Source organism: Meles meles, chromosome 8 (assembly GCF_922984935.1).
Source record: "Meles meles chromosome 8, mMelMel3.1 paternal haplotype, whole genome shotgun sequence".
Classification (NCBI taxonomy): domain Eukaryota; kingdom Metazoa; phylum Chordata; class Mammalia; order Carnivora; family Mustelidae; genus Meles; species Meles meles.
In genome coordinates, this window is record NC_060073.1 from 101,560,807 (window position 1) to 101,576,180 (window position 15,374).

Sequence of the window (15,374 nt, forward strand, 5' to 3'; positions counted from 1 at the left end):
TTACCATTTACCAGTTCATCCATACGGAATACGGCGTTCCCACTTCCTGGTGCACTGTAGTTTGGGGCCTAATTGATTCTGGTAATTAATTTGTTCTACCTGCTAGATCAGATGGAAATCCTACCCTCGCGCCCAAGGATTAGCACTTGGCTTTCTAACACCTCCTCTAATTATCTAATAGCATGGGTTGTGAGGACTCAGTCTCTATTAAAACACTTTTACTATTAGCAGTAGTGATTGGAATTCTGATGACGACTAGATTTCAACAAATTAGAGCTTAAAAATGGGGAGATGGAAGAGAAGTGGCTTCTTTTAATTTCCCTGAGTTTAACATCAATAATTAGAGCAATTTTCAGAGATGCGAGCTGAAATTACCCCTGCTGTGCTGTAGATGATCACCTTAATTTTAGCAAATTGACTCCAGGGAAATACATGTGACAGATTAGAAAGAGGCAAACAGAAAAGGGGGAAAACAACAACAACAACAACAACAAAAAACCCAAAAGATTGGGAGGGAGGGAAATGAGAAGAAAGGCTAGAAAAGAACATGAGACAAAAGTCTAGGACAACTGTTTTGGTGGGTTAAGGTTGAAAGTGGTAGCGTGACAGAAATAGGAAAGCTGTGTGAGTGGGATGATGGGGAAGTAAAGGACATTTGAGAGGAGATGGAGGCTGGCGTTAAGAACTAGCTCTGGACATACTTACACAGACCAAATTACTTCCTAATGTAGATATAACTTTCCTCATACCACCCTCTATAACTGAGGGAAAGAATGTTATGGTCATCAACATTTTTTTTATTTACCTCAACAGTCCTTCCGTGCCTCAGCCAGCAACTGAAGTTGGGTGTAGCAAATATGGACCTTCTCGTCACTTTTTCCCTTCTCCATCCTGCTAGCAAGTCTCTAATCTTGGACAACCCAGGCCCAAATGCCAAAATAAATGCCTTATCCCTATGGCTTTGGGACCCCTTAAGTGCTTTTTGCTCTCTAAAGGAAGTCTGTCGAATGACAGAGAATTTTTCTTTTTAGCTTTCTTTAAAAATGCCTGAGAGAGGGGCGCCTGGGTGGCTCAGTCGTTAAGCGTCTGCCTTCGGCTCAGGTCACGATCCCGGGGTCTGGGATGGAGCCCCACATCGGGCTCCCTGCTCAGCCGGAAGCCTGTTTCACCCTCTCCCACTCCCCCTGCTTGTGTTCCCTCTCTCACTGTGTGTCTCTCTCTGTCAAATAAATAAATAAAACCTTAAAAAAATAAAATGCCTGAGAGAAGAAAAAAAGAAAAAAAACCTCTCAAATTGAGGGGGTGAAACCAACCTCGTAGGAGCAAGGACCCTGTCTGCTCCGCTCTCTCCGGGCCTGGCCGGTCGTATTCAGCACGGCGGAGAGCTCCCCGCCCCGCCCCGAGCCCACCGCACCCTCCCCTCCGCCGCTGGCAGCCTTGCCATTGGCTCTCCCAGCTCCCCTCTTGAAGCTGCCAATTCTACACATAGACCCAACCTACCCAGGAGCTTGTCTTCTCGCCTCTCCAGCGCCTGGGTAGCCCAGGCCCGGGAGAGAGCCGCGGGGTTTCCGAGCCTCGGAGGGTGGTTGTCAGCGCTCGATCAGGCTTGCTGAGACTGCTTGCTTCCTACAGTTCGTCCCCGGCCTTCACCCTGTGACAGACGCTTGGCTCAAGATGAACCTCAACTTCACCGCCCCTCTACACCCAGCGTCTTCTCAGAGGCCCACGTCCTTCTTCATTGAGGACATCCTGCTGCACAAGCCCAAGCCACTAAGGGAGATGGCCCCTGACCACTTCGCCAGCTCTCTGGCCTCCCGGGTGCCTCTGCTAGACTACGGCTACCCCCTCATGCCCACACCCACCCTCCTGGCTCCTCACCCCCATCACCCTCTGCATAAGGGAGACCATCACCACCCTTATTTCCTCACCACCTCGGGTAAGTAACAGGGGATTCAAGGTTTGGGGAGCGGGAGAACAGGTCTCCCAGTGCAGACCCTAAGCTTGTGATAGAGCTGAAGAAAGGCCAGAGCTGGTTTGGCTTGGCTTGACAGCTTCCTTCCCTAAGTGACAGTGGAACATTGGGGAAATATGAGTGAGAACATGCAGCGCTCCCTTGAGGCATTGCCAACCCATGGGGATAAGTTGCAGTCTCTCCACAGGCTTTATAATGAAGGGAACCTTCCTCGCAAGAGGTGGCTGGAGGTTTTGACAATATTCTTGGTGGATAGTGCTCAGTCTCCTTCCTAGTGGTCTTCCTGGTCACTGTGGTCCAGCTCTCAATCCTGATTCTTTGCCTCCCCTTGCTCTAGGGGAGACCCGTGACCACCCCCATCCATGAAGCAGAACTCCACTTTCTAGATCATTTACTCAAAAGGCTCCAGCGGGTCCAGTGCTCTCCTCTCGGGTACCGAGCATTTGCGGATATACTGCTGCGGCTTAGAAGTGAATGAGGGTTTGGGATATTCTGAGGACTGAAGGTTTGATCTGACCAGAATGGGGGGGGGGTAAGAAAAAAAAAAGTGTGTGTGTGTGGGGAGGGACACCGCTCCTCATTAACCCTCTGCACTCCCACCATCTAACTCACAATCTTGGGCTCAGCTGCCCATGCCCCGGTTGCTGGTGAAGCTGGAGCCCCACACCAAAGTATTTTGATTTTCCGTGAATGACAAAGACTGGGGCCATCAAAGTGGTCGGGACAGGGAGATGTGAGGAAATACCCAGATGTTTTCTACCGCTCTCTGCAAGGACACATTCGTGCTTTCTTCTTCGACACGACATTTTCATTCCAGTTGCGGTATAATAATTCCTTGAGTCCAGATGCAGAGTGCAAGCGGGAAAACAACCCATCTCCGCCAGGGCTGTGGAAACCCATGAGACAGTTTGTGAAATGCGTGCTCTGGAATCTAGGACAAAAGCTAAAAGTTTTTTGAAGCAGTAAAACCCAGATTCTGAGGCACTGGGTTGGCAGGGCCATTATAGAAGCCGTGTGGAAGCCTGCATGTTGGTGTTCATCTTGGTATTGGCCTCACTCCCTGGCCCCATGACAGCCTGTTCTGGGCTAAACCCACCTTCCCCCCAAATAGCAGTGGCCAAAGCCTGGAATGCCAGAATTGCTTGTTTCCTCCACTGCCCGCCCCCCTGCCCCATCCCACTGAAAGACTGATGTCTGTGGCAGTTTACTTGGCGTGTCTCAGACACCATAATGCCTGCAGTGGTCAGGAAAGACAAGAGAAGTCTCCCTCTGACCTGGTCGGGGGAGGGAAGTGCTTCAGTGCTTCTCCTTAGGGTCGAAGGAGAGAAAGAATAAGAAAAAGGATGAAGATAAGAGATGGGGTCCCCAGCGGTCCCCTGCAACTGATAATGGAACGTGCCAGGTGGGAATTGCTCCTCGGTTCTTGCTTCTGAAAAGCTCCTGATGAGAGTTTTGATCTTTCCCTTTGGCCGCAGGCGGGGAGAATGGGGGCAGCTTGGGAAAGAGAAAGGTGTTTTTTAGGTTGAGAAGCAGGGCCACATTTATGCCTCTACTAGCCCCAGAACTACACAGAGTGTCCTTAGGGGTATGGTAGGGTGATGGCCGGGCAGAGCAGCTACTGGACCAGACGATGTTTGCAAGAAAACTTCGGTCGCGCCACAGGACTGGCAGACGCTGCGGGAGTCCTTCCAAGAAGACATTTTCTAAGGCCTCCAGTTTAAATTTTTTCTTTTCCATTTGACTTACTGTTTATTGTTCGTAGGTCTAGACGACCTGCTGGATAAAGATCTCCAAGCGCTGTTCTGGTCATTTTTTATTTCCCCTCCCCTGCGGTTCCTGGGAGAAGGGCTGGAGAAGCTTTGGGGCGCCGAGGGGACTAGCGGAGGCAAGAAGCGGTGGGAGGCGCCGGGGACCGAGTGGATGGTGCGGCCGGAGGTGGCTCCCGGGGATCGCGCTCTACCCACTCGGCGGCTTTTCTCTCTGCAGGGGTGCCTGTGCCGGCGCTGTTCCCGCACCCCCAGCACACCGAGCTGCCCGGGAAGCACTGCCGCCGCCGCAAAGCCCGCACGGTTTTCTCGGACTCGCAGCTCTCCGGCCTGGAGAAGAGATTCGAGATCCAGCGCTACCTGTCCACGCCAGAGCGGGTGGAGCTGGCCACGGCCCTCAGCCTGTCTGAGACGCAGGTGGGCCCGAGAGGGACAGTTCCGATCGCCGCCGCTCTTTCCTCTCCCCTTTAGTCCTACCACCTCTGCACCCAGTGCCGAGCTCTCGAGTGGGAGTGACCCCCCTCCCCTTTATTCTAGGCTTCCCCAAAGATCCTTAGTAAAAGTACCGACACCTCCAACCTCAGGGCAGACTTACGGAAGCATCATCGCTCGAGCAAGCTCTGGACAGGCGGGGAGAAACTCCTCGGCGTTCCTGATGAGCGCTCCTAGTTTGCGAACGATTGGTTCTCTGCCGCCCCGCCTCTCCTCTCCGATCCGGGCTGTAACCCTGGTCCGACGTAAAATAAGAGACTAGACGGGTTCTTGTCCAGGGCGAAGTCCACACAGGGATTTTTTTCCTTATTATTTTAATCTCCTTCACAGGCGCAAGTCCTCCAATCCAGCCTCCCCACTCCCCCACTGTAATGTAAGCGCCCAACTTATTGCTGTTTTGAGAGGGAGAACTGTTTTCATCTTCCAGATTCTGTTAACCTGCAACCTTCAAACTCCCTCCTCCAGTTCCTCTCTCTTATATTCTCTGTACCTGGGAGCCCAACTTTCTGGGAAATCGTTAGACCCGCCGGGCGCCCCTGACTTTTCTCTCTGATGAAAACCAGCAAGATTGGGTCTCATCTTCCTGTCCAGCAAGACCAGGTGTTTAGAGGCCAAAACTGGGGGAATGTAAGTTAAACATAAAGGAGACTCGTCCACGCAGCACTTACTATTTGTAATTATAATTGATAACAGTTTTAGTATTAACTAAGCACACCATTTTGTCCTTGATCGTTATTTTGGACAATTGCTTCCAGGAGCCTTAGGATGCTTGATTCTCACTCAGCCGAACACGGTAACTTGCGAGCAGTTCAGGTGTGATTTAACCCAAGGATGAGACTCTCACAGCTCCTGGATAATTTCTGAATGGGTTGCGGTCCGTTTTCCTAACCCCCAGCCATCTCTCAGATCCTAGTAACGACGACTCTGAAGGAATGACGTGGTTGTTTTTTTTTTTTTTTTTTTCCTCCCTGAAATCAGGTGAAAACGTGGTTCCAGAACCGGCGGATGAAGCATAAAAAGCAGCTGAGGAAAAGTCAGGACGAGCCCAAAGCGCCAGATGGGCCCGACAGCCCTGAGGGCAGCCCCCGCGGCCCTGAGGCCGCAGGTGCAGAGGCTCGGTTGGGCCTGCCCGCTGGCCCCTTCGTGCTGACCGAGCCCGAGGACGAGGTGGACATTGGGGACGAGGGGGAGCTGGGCCCAGGGCCGCACGTGCTCTGAGCCGCGTGGCTGGGGAGGCGGGGAGCACGCGGCGGGGCGGGGCGCGGTTCCCTCCAGGATGCGGAACGCTCGGACTCGAGTCCGGGGGCGGGCCTAGAAGATCCGCTCCTGGAAGACAAACAAAACACACCTGTCAACCCTCCAACCCGCGCGGCGCCCAGTGGCTCGGCCCACGCCCTCCTCCCCCTCCCGCCCGCCGGCTCCCTGCGGGGCGAGCGTGCACCTGCGTTAGCTCATTCCCGTGCCCCGCGTCTTAAGTGGCGCAAGCTGGACCCTGGGCTCTAAATCCGCCGCGATCGCAGACCCTCTCGGCCCTCTCTTCTCCGCCACCTGCCCCCAGCTCCGTTGTCCAGGCTCCGAGACCTCTCCACCCGGACCCTTTGCCGTTCCTTGGGTAGACCGATTGGCTGCAGGTAAGGGACCGGGAGTGTGGGCCGTCCACTCTGCGGGGATCCAGGTAGAACGACAACCAGATGCTTAAGTTGTCTTTGCCGGACTCGCGCGCTGCTAGCCACAAACCTTCCACTGGGGTTCCCGCACTACCCATCTCTAACTCAAAAACTATGGCGACAACCCCTCCTCCGGGCGGCGCTTCCATCCTCTCCCATCACTGTACCCCTCCTGAGCTTCCGGTTCGGCACCCTGGCACCCTTAAGCTTGTGGCCCCCGGGGGCACCCGCTCTACACGCCCCTTCTCCCCCAGTCCCAATACTGAGCGGCGCCCACGCGCGGCGAGAAACTTGGACAGGAAAACCTACCGAGCAGTTTCTGCCTTCCGACCTGGCTGCATCTGTCCCGCAACCCTTACACGGCCCGTGGGCTACTGATATTTTAAAAGTGAGTGTTCCTTGGGCTGTGTGCGGAAATGCTCGTTTTCGTTGCATTTTAGGGAATGCGGCGCTTTATCGAGATTAAAGCTAAGCAAGCATCCGCTTCCGGACGTGCCCTGGCGTGTGGACTGCTGCGGTGGGGCCGGAGTCTGGCCCAGCGCGTCGCCCCTCTCCCTTTCCCCTAGGAGGTCTCCTATTCTCTTCCTCGGGCTTGCAGTCTCTTTAGATAATAAAGGGCTCGCCGCGCAAAACTGGGAACGAACCGAGTTTCCGGGAATCGTTTGTTAACGCGTCCTCCTCCGCGCACGCCCCCTCCCCTCCACCCCAGGCAGTGTCCTGTTTTCCAAAGGCGCGAACAGCGCTAAAACCCTTTCCTTGACCGATCCCGTCCCTCCCGCCCCGATTTTTCTGTTATTAATCGTTTTATGGTCTCCAGTTCCACCTGTGTGGAAAAAGTCACCGCAAATGGTGTTTTTTTGACTCAAATACCGAAGGGATAGAGCACCCTTGATATCTGGAGTTTGAAATTACGCTAACAAACTGTGTAATGACCTTACGCATCCGGTATATTTATCAGATATAAGGTCTAGCAACCTGCCAGAGGAGAGCTTCGCTTCCCATCTTCCTATGACTCTGGTTGTGTATTTAGGTAAGTGAGCCCAGGAAGGCTGGAGAAGAGTGTGTGGCTAAGTAGAATCATGACCCTTGGGTTCGAACGATGAATAATTATAGAGACTGACTGTGAGCTTGGGTTACAGTTAATCTTTTCTGTCTCTTTGTTGTTCTAAAAGGATGAATCCTAAATATTCCTCTAGGTATAAGTTCTATGCATATAGCCCGAGGAAATTTTTCATTTTCTTTTCTTTCCGTACCCCCCCCCCCCCCCACTACAGGTTTGTTCTGGAAACATTAATTTAGGCAAAGATAAGTGTCAGGTTGAGATCTCTATCCAGCCGGCATCATTTGAGACCAAGTTATTGCTTTGAAAACATAAGCATTGTAGAGCTGTTTGGATTTTCCAAAGTGCTCTTTATCAATCAAGATTTAGTGAGTCCTAGATAACAAAGACTAGTTTTCCTTTTCAGAGTTAAGTAAATGGAGGGTTGGCAAGCCTGAAGGATCCACCTATGAAATTAGTACTAGCTGAAGTCAAAGAAAGACTTTTTTTTTTTTTGACTCCTTGTTCATTTCTTTGTCCAACACACCGTTTTCTTCCAACAATGCACCGGTCAACATTTTGCCTCTATCACTTTATATGAACACCTCTCCCATGGATTTAAATTATGTAGATGTGCTATTAAAAACAAATCTACACTTCAGTTTCTCCTCTCTCCCTGTCCAGATAATGACAGTACCTTTTTAAGGCAGGAGTTTTGGGCTAGTGCTTTGCAATAAGACAAAAGACTTGGTTATGGGGGTGGGTAGTGATTTGTCATGACTTGGAAGGGAGAGTAGATACTATTACATGAGGGGAGAATCTCCCATTCTTCTAATACTAGAAAGAAGAGCTACTAAAAGGGATTTGGGGAGAATCTTTAAAGTGAGTAAAAATACTATGTTTATGGAGGACATTTAAAAAATTTTTAATTAGATACTTAAACACAAAAGCTCAAGACATTTAGGTCTTTCTTCTGTCTTCACAAAAAGAAGCCAGGCTTTATTTTGGCTCTGAGAGAAGCAGATTCGGCACATTTCATGATCTTTTGAAAAGGGGGGTAAATAGGAAACATTGTCAGCGAGGGCACAGCTCTGCCTGATTGGAGGCAGAACGAATGAATCCTGGAGCCCAGGGAATGGCTGTATCTTTGATTCATGAGCATTAAACATGGAAAGATGCTCGTTCTGCCATACATGGTCCTCCGTTTGTGGCTGTTCCTGGCCAGCTCGCACCTGCAGCACCAGCCACACGGGCACGGTTTTCTCATCAGACCGTGGTCCCTGAAATTGACGGCAAACAATTCAGTAGCAAAGTTCTCCTGGTTTTCCTTTTCTTTCTTATACACAGTGGGTTAGTGATGATATGGAGGGTAGACACAATTTAGTTTCAATTTAACGTAGCATGATGGCTTTCAACACCAATCAAAGCCTGAAGAGTATTTTGTCTGAATTACCTCAGCTTTTGCCTCAATTCATTTTGACTTGGTGGTAAAGATCTGACAAAATCATGCTCACTAGGGTATATTAAAGACCTAGACCCATTCTGAAGGGACAAAAACATCTTAAAATAGCCAAGTTGGGCACGTTGTCCTACCTGTAATCCCAAATAGAGTAAATAATTTGTTCTGAATTTGTTCTTAACGCTGTTTGCAATATACTTCATTTCACAGATTCTCAGAGAAGGACTCTTGATTCTATTTCTGCCCACATGACCTAAGAACATAAATGGACAGTACACCATTCTGAGCGGTATTAGTGGATAGTGGCAGTAAGAAATAATTAATTGGAATTCATGACACCACTTCAAAAGGTAGAGGACTGGCTCCTATCCATGTGTTTGGTAACTAGAGCTAAAGACATGTGGAGGCATAGAGCAAGCAGAATGCTTTTGGTGCTAAGAGAATTGGGCAATAAACATATTGAGTAGGAGTGGTGACCCCCTAGTCTTGAGCTGGGCTCAGGCCATGTGCAGAAATAATGAGTTAAGGAAATATTTGACATTTATGTTGTGCTCTTGGCATCACATTTTATAGAGGCTGTTGACAAGCTAAAAGTCAACCGGTATACAAAAGCCTAGATAGTAAAATGTGTGGAAAACATAGGGGAGTATGAGCTGCTTAGCTTAGAGAAGCCGAGTATTGGGCAGGGGTGGGAGAGGAGATTAGCTATGATAGTTGTAGTTGATGGTTACAGGGCTCCTCAGTACGAAGGGGTGTATCTATGCAGCTCTGCTAAAGAAGGCAGAACCAGAACCAATGGGTGTTTCCAGGGAAGCAGATTTTGGAACATTTGCATACCTCCTATAGGCCAGTAGGGTGCTGCTTATCAGTAGAACAGGCTAAGTCCAGAAAACACCAAGCACCTTTCACTGGAAAAGTTTGAGCAGAAGTTGGAAAGCAAAACACTAGGGGCTGGGAGGCTCTGTTACGGTTCTTCATTGGTGAGAAGGTGAGCTGGTTTGGTTTTTTCTAACCCTTAAGATCCTAGTATCCTATCTTTTCTTTGTAGGAAAGGGACTATAAATTCCAACTTATTAAAGTTGTCCTCTCAAAGATTTCAGTTCATGTGCTCTAAATAAATAAATCTATAACAAGAATTAGGAGAAACCAGAAAATGAAAAGGGTATTCTTTTATTCATTAAGGAAGTCTCCTATGCCCCATTTGAGAAAGTAAGAAAACAAAGTGAGGATCACTGGAGTCAAGGACAGCTAGATAGGAAGGGATGGTCAGTGTTAGAGAACTTTAACAAAATCTAAGCCCTTCTTTTTATAAGTGAAGAAATTAGGATCCAGGTATCATGAATGCCTTGTCAGTGTTAAAGAGACAGTGACAGACTTCAGACTAGAAGTCGGTTTTCATGATCCTACTTTACCACTAATTCATGTCGTGATAAAAGTGAAAGGCGGGAGGGGGGAAGCTATTGTTCTTGTATCCTGTAGAGGAAAGGATTTTGCATAGTAATTTTGGATATAAAATTTTAAAATTAGCTGGAAATCATCTAGTAAAATCTTAGATCAATTTATGGAAAAACTTCTGATGAAGAACCATCTGAAATCCTAATTCTTGTTAAGGAGGTACTGAGCCCCTTCGCCCTTTTCATTCAAGCCAGAGTTGGGTAGCTACTTGCCCGGATGTTTTTGAAGATGTTTGCATATTGAGTAGGATGAAAAATAAAACTAAAAATTTTGCCTAATCTTTATAGACAAGGCCACTAAGAGTCTGAGAGATTGACTTGCTCAATGTCCTACAACTGATTAATTTGATGAGTTACAAATTAATACTTGTAGAGATCTGTGATCATTCCAATAAATATTTAGGAGACAAAAAAAAATTTGATATGATTCTGTTTTCTGTCCAGATTCTCTCCATTGTATTTTCTGGTTTTAATTCTCACTCCCAAAGATACCTTTCTTTATTTTATTTACTCCCTTCTAGAATTCCAAGTATGTACACCAGATAAGTTTTCCTCCATGATTTTGTTTCTACTTCTGTGAGCCTTCTCTTCTCTCTTCACAAAATTGTGTAATTGCAGCTGGATTTGGCATTATAGCCACTGGCTAGATGGCTTGACTTGGAGACTTAAATTCCAACCTTCCTTTTGCTCAGGATTATGTTATGTCTCTTACTTGGTATCAGAAATATGAGGAGAGGGGCGCCTGGGTGGCTCAGTGGGTTAAGCCACTGCCTTCAGCTCAGGTCATGATCTCAAGGTCCTGGGATCGAGCCCCACATTGGGCTCTCTGCTCAGCAGGAAGCCTGCTTCCTCCGCTCTCTCTCTCTGCCTGCCTCTCTGCCTACTTGTGATCTCTCTCTGTGTGTCAAATAAATAAAATCTTAAAAAAAAAAAAAGAAATATGAGGAGAGTGTCCTTTAAGAATGGTGAGGAGATAATGAGGTAAAAGTATCTACTGTAAGATCTTAGATGAAAAATGTAGAGGAAGATAATAAATTACAATATAGATCTGAACATATCAGGTTGGTTCTTGATCCCACACTTCATAGGACTACGGCAGTAACAACACGCGTAACTCAAAGGTATTAGTTTTGTGTTCTATCACTATCATTACGAGGGGTTATTATGTCTCTTTTTAATTAGTTTTTTTAAAATAACTTCATCTTATTTTCTCTTCGTCATTATCCTGTTGTGTGGACTAAGAGAGGACATGGTGGTCTGGGATGAAATAGAGCCGTATAGGGCCATGTAGTTGCATTGAGGATACTTCATTTAGAATGCTCCTTCTCTCCCTCTTTCCTGTCTCACCCCATCCTGCCCCAGGGTTTCTGTTCTCCTGGTAGACATAAATGTTTTGTAGGGAAGGAAGGTATAAGTCAAATCTATGGGAGCCCTATTAAGAGATTGAGTTGCCTGTTTTCAGTAAAGGATCTAGGAGGAAAATCCAAGATACAAGCTTTTTTTCTGAAGCTTTTAAGAATTTTTTTTTTTAAAGGCACACCTTAGGAATATACCTCTGCAACAAGAATAAGCAAGAGTGGTTTAAAAATATTGACTAACATAATTCTTAGGGATTATCTGAATATTTGTAACCTCCATTCTCTCTCTAGCATCCATGGCTACCAATAATGAAAGTGATTAAGTACACTTGCCAGTATTTCAACCAGAAGTTCAAGAATGGCCAAGTAGTCCTTATTCTTCTTCAGTGCTTGACATGGGATGGGAAATAAACTGTAGAAAACAACGGGAATAAGGATAGAAAGGTAGCTCTTTATTCTGAGTTTCAAATGAACAATTTACAAGCTAAAAGCAAAACAAACAAACAAAAAAACCCCTAATACTTTATGATCTGTTCTTTCCCATCTATTTTAATTCCTGAGTTCTCTCCATTTAATTTTAAAGACTTGAGTTTCATCATTTACCCATTTGCATTGTTTATAGAGGCGAACAGTTCTAGAAGGATTATTTTAAAAAGAAGCAGTCCCCTGGCCCCTTCCCTGTTCTCTTTACTACAGAGACAACTGGTTTCCAGTACTGGGTGATAGTTTTATTTATTTATTTTTTGTCTTCATGTTTCTAAATAATTGCTGAACTGCTGTTTTTGGTATTTTTGTTTTAGGAATTATCTAGTACTTCATGCTATAAAAGGTGAAAATTTAGTTCTTTCTTCCCTGTTCCCACCACCTCTGTGCACCCTCTTCATCTCTTTGTCCACGCCAGAGTTTTGGTTGGACCATTATTATAGTATGCATGTCTGACTCTCAGCGCGGCCAGGTAATCAACTGAGATTACTTTTTCCTGAAGACTTAGTTCCTTTTTTTTTTCCCCCTGGGACTTAATATTTGCCTTAATTTTTAATGTACTTGTGACCAGTGTAACTCCAGACTCTTCACCATTTCTCTATAGCCGACTCCCAAGATACTCTTGTTAAGGTTTCATTTTCCCTGAACCTCTGGTCTGCTGCCCTCTGGATTTTGTGTTGCTGTATCTCTCTTCCCCTTCATCCTGGGATTCCTTTCTTTTTTCTTTTTAAAAAATTTTTTTAAAAGATTGTATTTATTTATTTGACAGAGATCACAAGTAGGCAGAGAGAGAGGGGGAAAGCAGGCTCCCCGCTGAGCAGAGAGCCTGATTGTGGGGCTCCATACCAGGAACCCAAGATCATGACCTGAGCTGAAGGCAGAGGTCCAACCCAATGTGTGACCCAGGTGCCCCCCTGGGATTCCTTTCAATTTACTTTTGTTTCCTATATTTTCCTCTTTCTTGCTTTACCCTCTCATTTTGGGGGAACACAGTCTCCTGTAGTTTCCAGATTGGTGTGTGAAAGGTAAATGTTTTAGGCTTCATCCTTATCTAAAAGATCTCTTTATTCTAGTCACATGCTTTTTTAGTATTTTGGCTAAGTGTAGAATTCTAAGTTGGAAATTATTTTGGAATACTTCTGAAATTTAAAAAACGTCATTTGATTTATTTTCATTAGCTTCCAGTATTGCTGCTGCGAGGGCCTAAAGGTGCTGCGAGGGCCTAAAGGCTGCTGCGAGGGCTTTGATTCTTGATTCTTTGTGTATCCTATTTAATTTATTCATTTGTTTTCCTTTTTGGAAGCTTGTAGGATGCTCTCTTTGTAACCAGCCGTCTGAAATTTTACAGCTATGTTCCTTGGTCGCTTAGCTTCCACTGTTCTGGATACTCAGTAGACTCTGTCCGTCTGAAAAGTCCTTTCAGTTATGGAAAGTTTTCTTGAATTAGTTCTTCAAGCATTTCTATTCTCTATGTTCTTTATGGAACTCCTATTATTTGGATTTTTTTTCCTTCCTAGATTTATCCTCTAAATTCTTTTTCTCTTCCATTTTCTCTCCTTTTATCTGTTTTGCTCTGTTTCCTGGGAAAATTCCTCAGTGTTCCAACCTTTAACTTTTTAAATTTCTGCTATCCTATTTCTAACTTCCAAGATCTCTTTTAAGTCCTACTCTTCCTTTCTAGTGGGTTTCCTCGATGATCTCTTCAGATACGTAGATATCCCCTGTTGTTTGCTCATGTTTATGAGAAAAGGCTAATAGGAGACTGTGATACATGGTGTGTGTGGGGGGGGGGGATACTTTAGACTGTGAGCTTTCCCCCTGTGATAATGTGGTTGAGTTCTTCCGTTAGAGAACCTCCTAAAGTCAGAATTTTCAAGGCTTTTATTTTAGGCTGGTCAGATTTTCCAGAGAAGGATTTTTCAAACTCCTGCTTGTAGGATGAGATGTTCCCAATGTTCTGGGAGCCATGTGGCAAACCAGAGGTCTCTGGGTTTAGAACACACACATTCACTGTTCACTTTGCTTTCTGTATTGTGCCTCCCAACAGAGCCACTTGGCCCTTACTCCAGAGAGACTGCTTTACCCTCTGCAGAGGGGAGAGCAATCTTTTGGGGGGTAACAAAGGGGCAATTGTCCTTCATCTAGCCCCCCTCAATCCCTTACATTCCTCTTTCAAAGGTAAGTGACATCATCCATTCCTGAGCATTTTGGATATTCTGGAATGTAAATCAGATTGATGCTTGGGTTTCCCATTTGCTAGGTTAGAATTTTTTTTTCAACTTATATCTGTTTTCCTACTTTTATTATCATGCTCTCTCCTCCTGTTCTTATGTTTTTGTCTTCTAAAAACCCTTTACTAAAAACCCTTTTAGTGTGGGCTTGCCAAGGGAGTGAAGTCGGTGTACGTATGTTCATGTGTTTAGTCTAACATATTTACCCACAAGTCTCAGTCTGAATTTAATGTTATTTAATTCTGGCCTTTACAGTGAGTGATGGAGGTGTTGATCTCTTACCTTGGTCTTCCTTTTATGCAACTACATTTGTTGAGGTTCAGGAGAATTGCATTATCTTTTTTTTCTTTTTTTTTTTAATTTGACAGAGAGAGAGATCATAAGCAGGCAGAGAGGAAGGCAGAGAGAGAGGAGGAAGCAGGCTCCCTGCTGAGCAGAGAGCCTGGATGGATGTGGGTTGATCCCACGACCAGGATCATGACCTGAGCTGAAGGCAGAGGCTTGAACCCACTGAGCCACCCAGCCGCCCTGAATTGCATTATCTTTAGAACAGATTGAAAGGCTGACCTCCTTGCCAAAATCTGTAATAGTCCTTCCTTCCTGCCTCCTATTCAGTGATGCAGTACCAGTGGCATGGGATCTACCAGTCTGAGGGCATTGGAAGTTAGAGTTAGTCCTTAAGAATATTGGTCTGTGAGAGGTCCACATAGTTTTTACAGGATATTCTTAGAAATTTCAAGGTGAGGGAATTTATTGTTTCATTTTCCTTGGTCTCAGATTAATTGAAAACCTAGGTCCCTAAATCTCTGAGTTGAGAAACCAGGATAAACAGACAGCAAGACACACCCCCCGACACACACACCCCCAAAGAGAATGAGGCAAACAGGACAGGGAGAGTTGGAAGGTGATCAATTAAGACATTAAGTGTTTTGTGACACACGGATGGACGCATCTGCATTTTGGCCTGATAACAAGGCCATCAGCTCATTTTCAGAGGACCGCTGCCTTCCTCAGTTCAATCCTCAGATCAAAGCAAAACTGTCTGCTTGCATTTTCCAATCAGAATGGGGATGCTAATTTATCCTCCTTAATGTGTGATGGTAAAGGACTCCTTCAATTAACTGAATTCTATAGCCAGCAAAATAAAAGGTACACAAAGAGGCGCAGGCTGGAAGAGCTGAAATTCTCATTAAATCAAAAGGTCCGGTATTCATTACCTCGTGCATCTGAGGCTAAACACTAAATATTGGGATCATCAAAGGAGGTTTAATGGGTTAAATTGAGAATATAATCTAATTAAAATATTAGACATGGCTAAATAGTTCTTTGATATTCATCTGAAGGATTCATTAAAAATAGGTGCTTGAGGTTTGTGTGATTGGAGATTATCAATTTTAAGTAGAGACAACAAATTTGGGGACCTCATCAGCACTGCTTCAGTGTCCCCATTGTG

At 45.9% G+C, this 15,374-nt stretch overlaps 1 protein-coding gene across 1 annotated transcript; it reads left to right on the plus strand.

The window, feature by feature from the left end:
- The first annotated feature begins 1,674 nt into the window (after positions 1-1,674).
- On the plus strand, positions 1,675-5,448 carry BSX (brain specific homeobox). The gene is made up of 3 exons (XM_046014547.1): positions 1,675-1,936; positions 3,959-4,155; positions 5,209-5,448. Exons 1-3 carry the CDS (start codon positions 1,675-1,677, stop codon positions 5,446-5,448), a joined length of 699 nt encoding a protein of 232 aa, XP_045870503.1.
- Positions 5,449-15,374: the final 9,926 nt, after the last annotated feature.

Bases quoted from the DNA above. Each gene is read 5' to 3' on its own strand.
- BSX (XM_046014547.1), top strand. From the start codon at position 1,675: ATGAACCTCAACTTCACCGCCCCTCTACACCCAGCGTCTTCTCAGAGG. The intron at 1,937-3,958 runs GTAAGTAACAGG...TTCTCTCTGCAG, and splicing joins TTATTTCCTCACCACCTCGG to GGGTGCCTGTGCCGGCGCTG. The intron at 4,156-5,208 runs GTGGGCCCGAGA...CCCTGAAATCAG, and splicing joins TCAGCCTGTCTGAGACGCAG to GTGAAAACGTGGTTCCAGAA.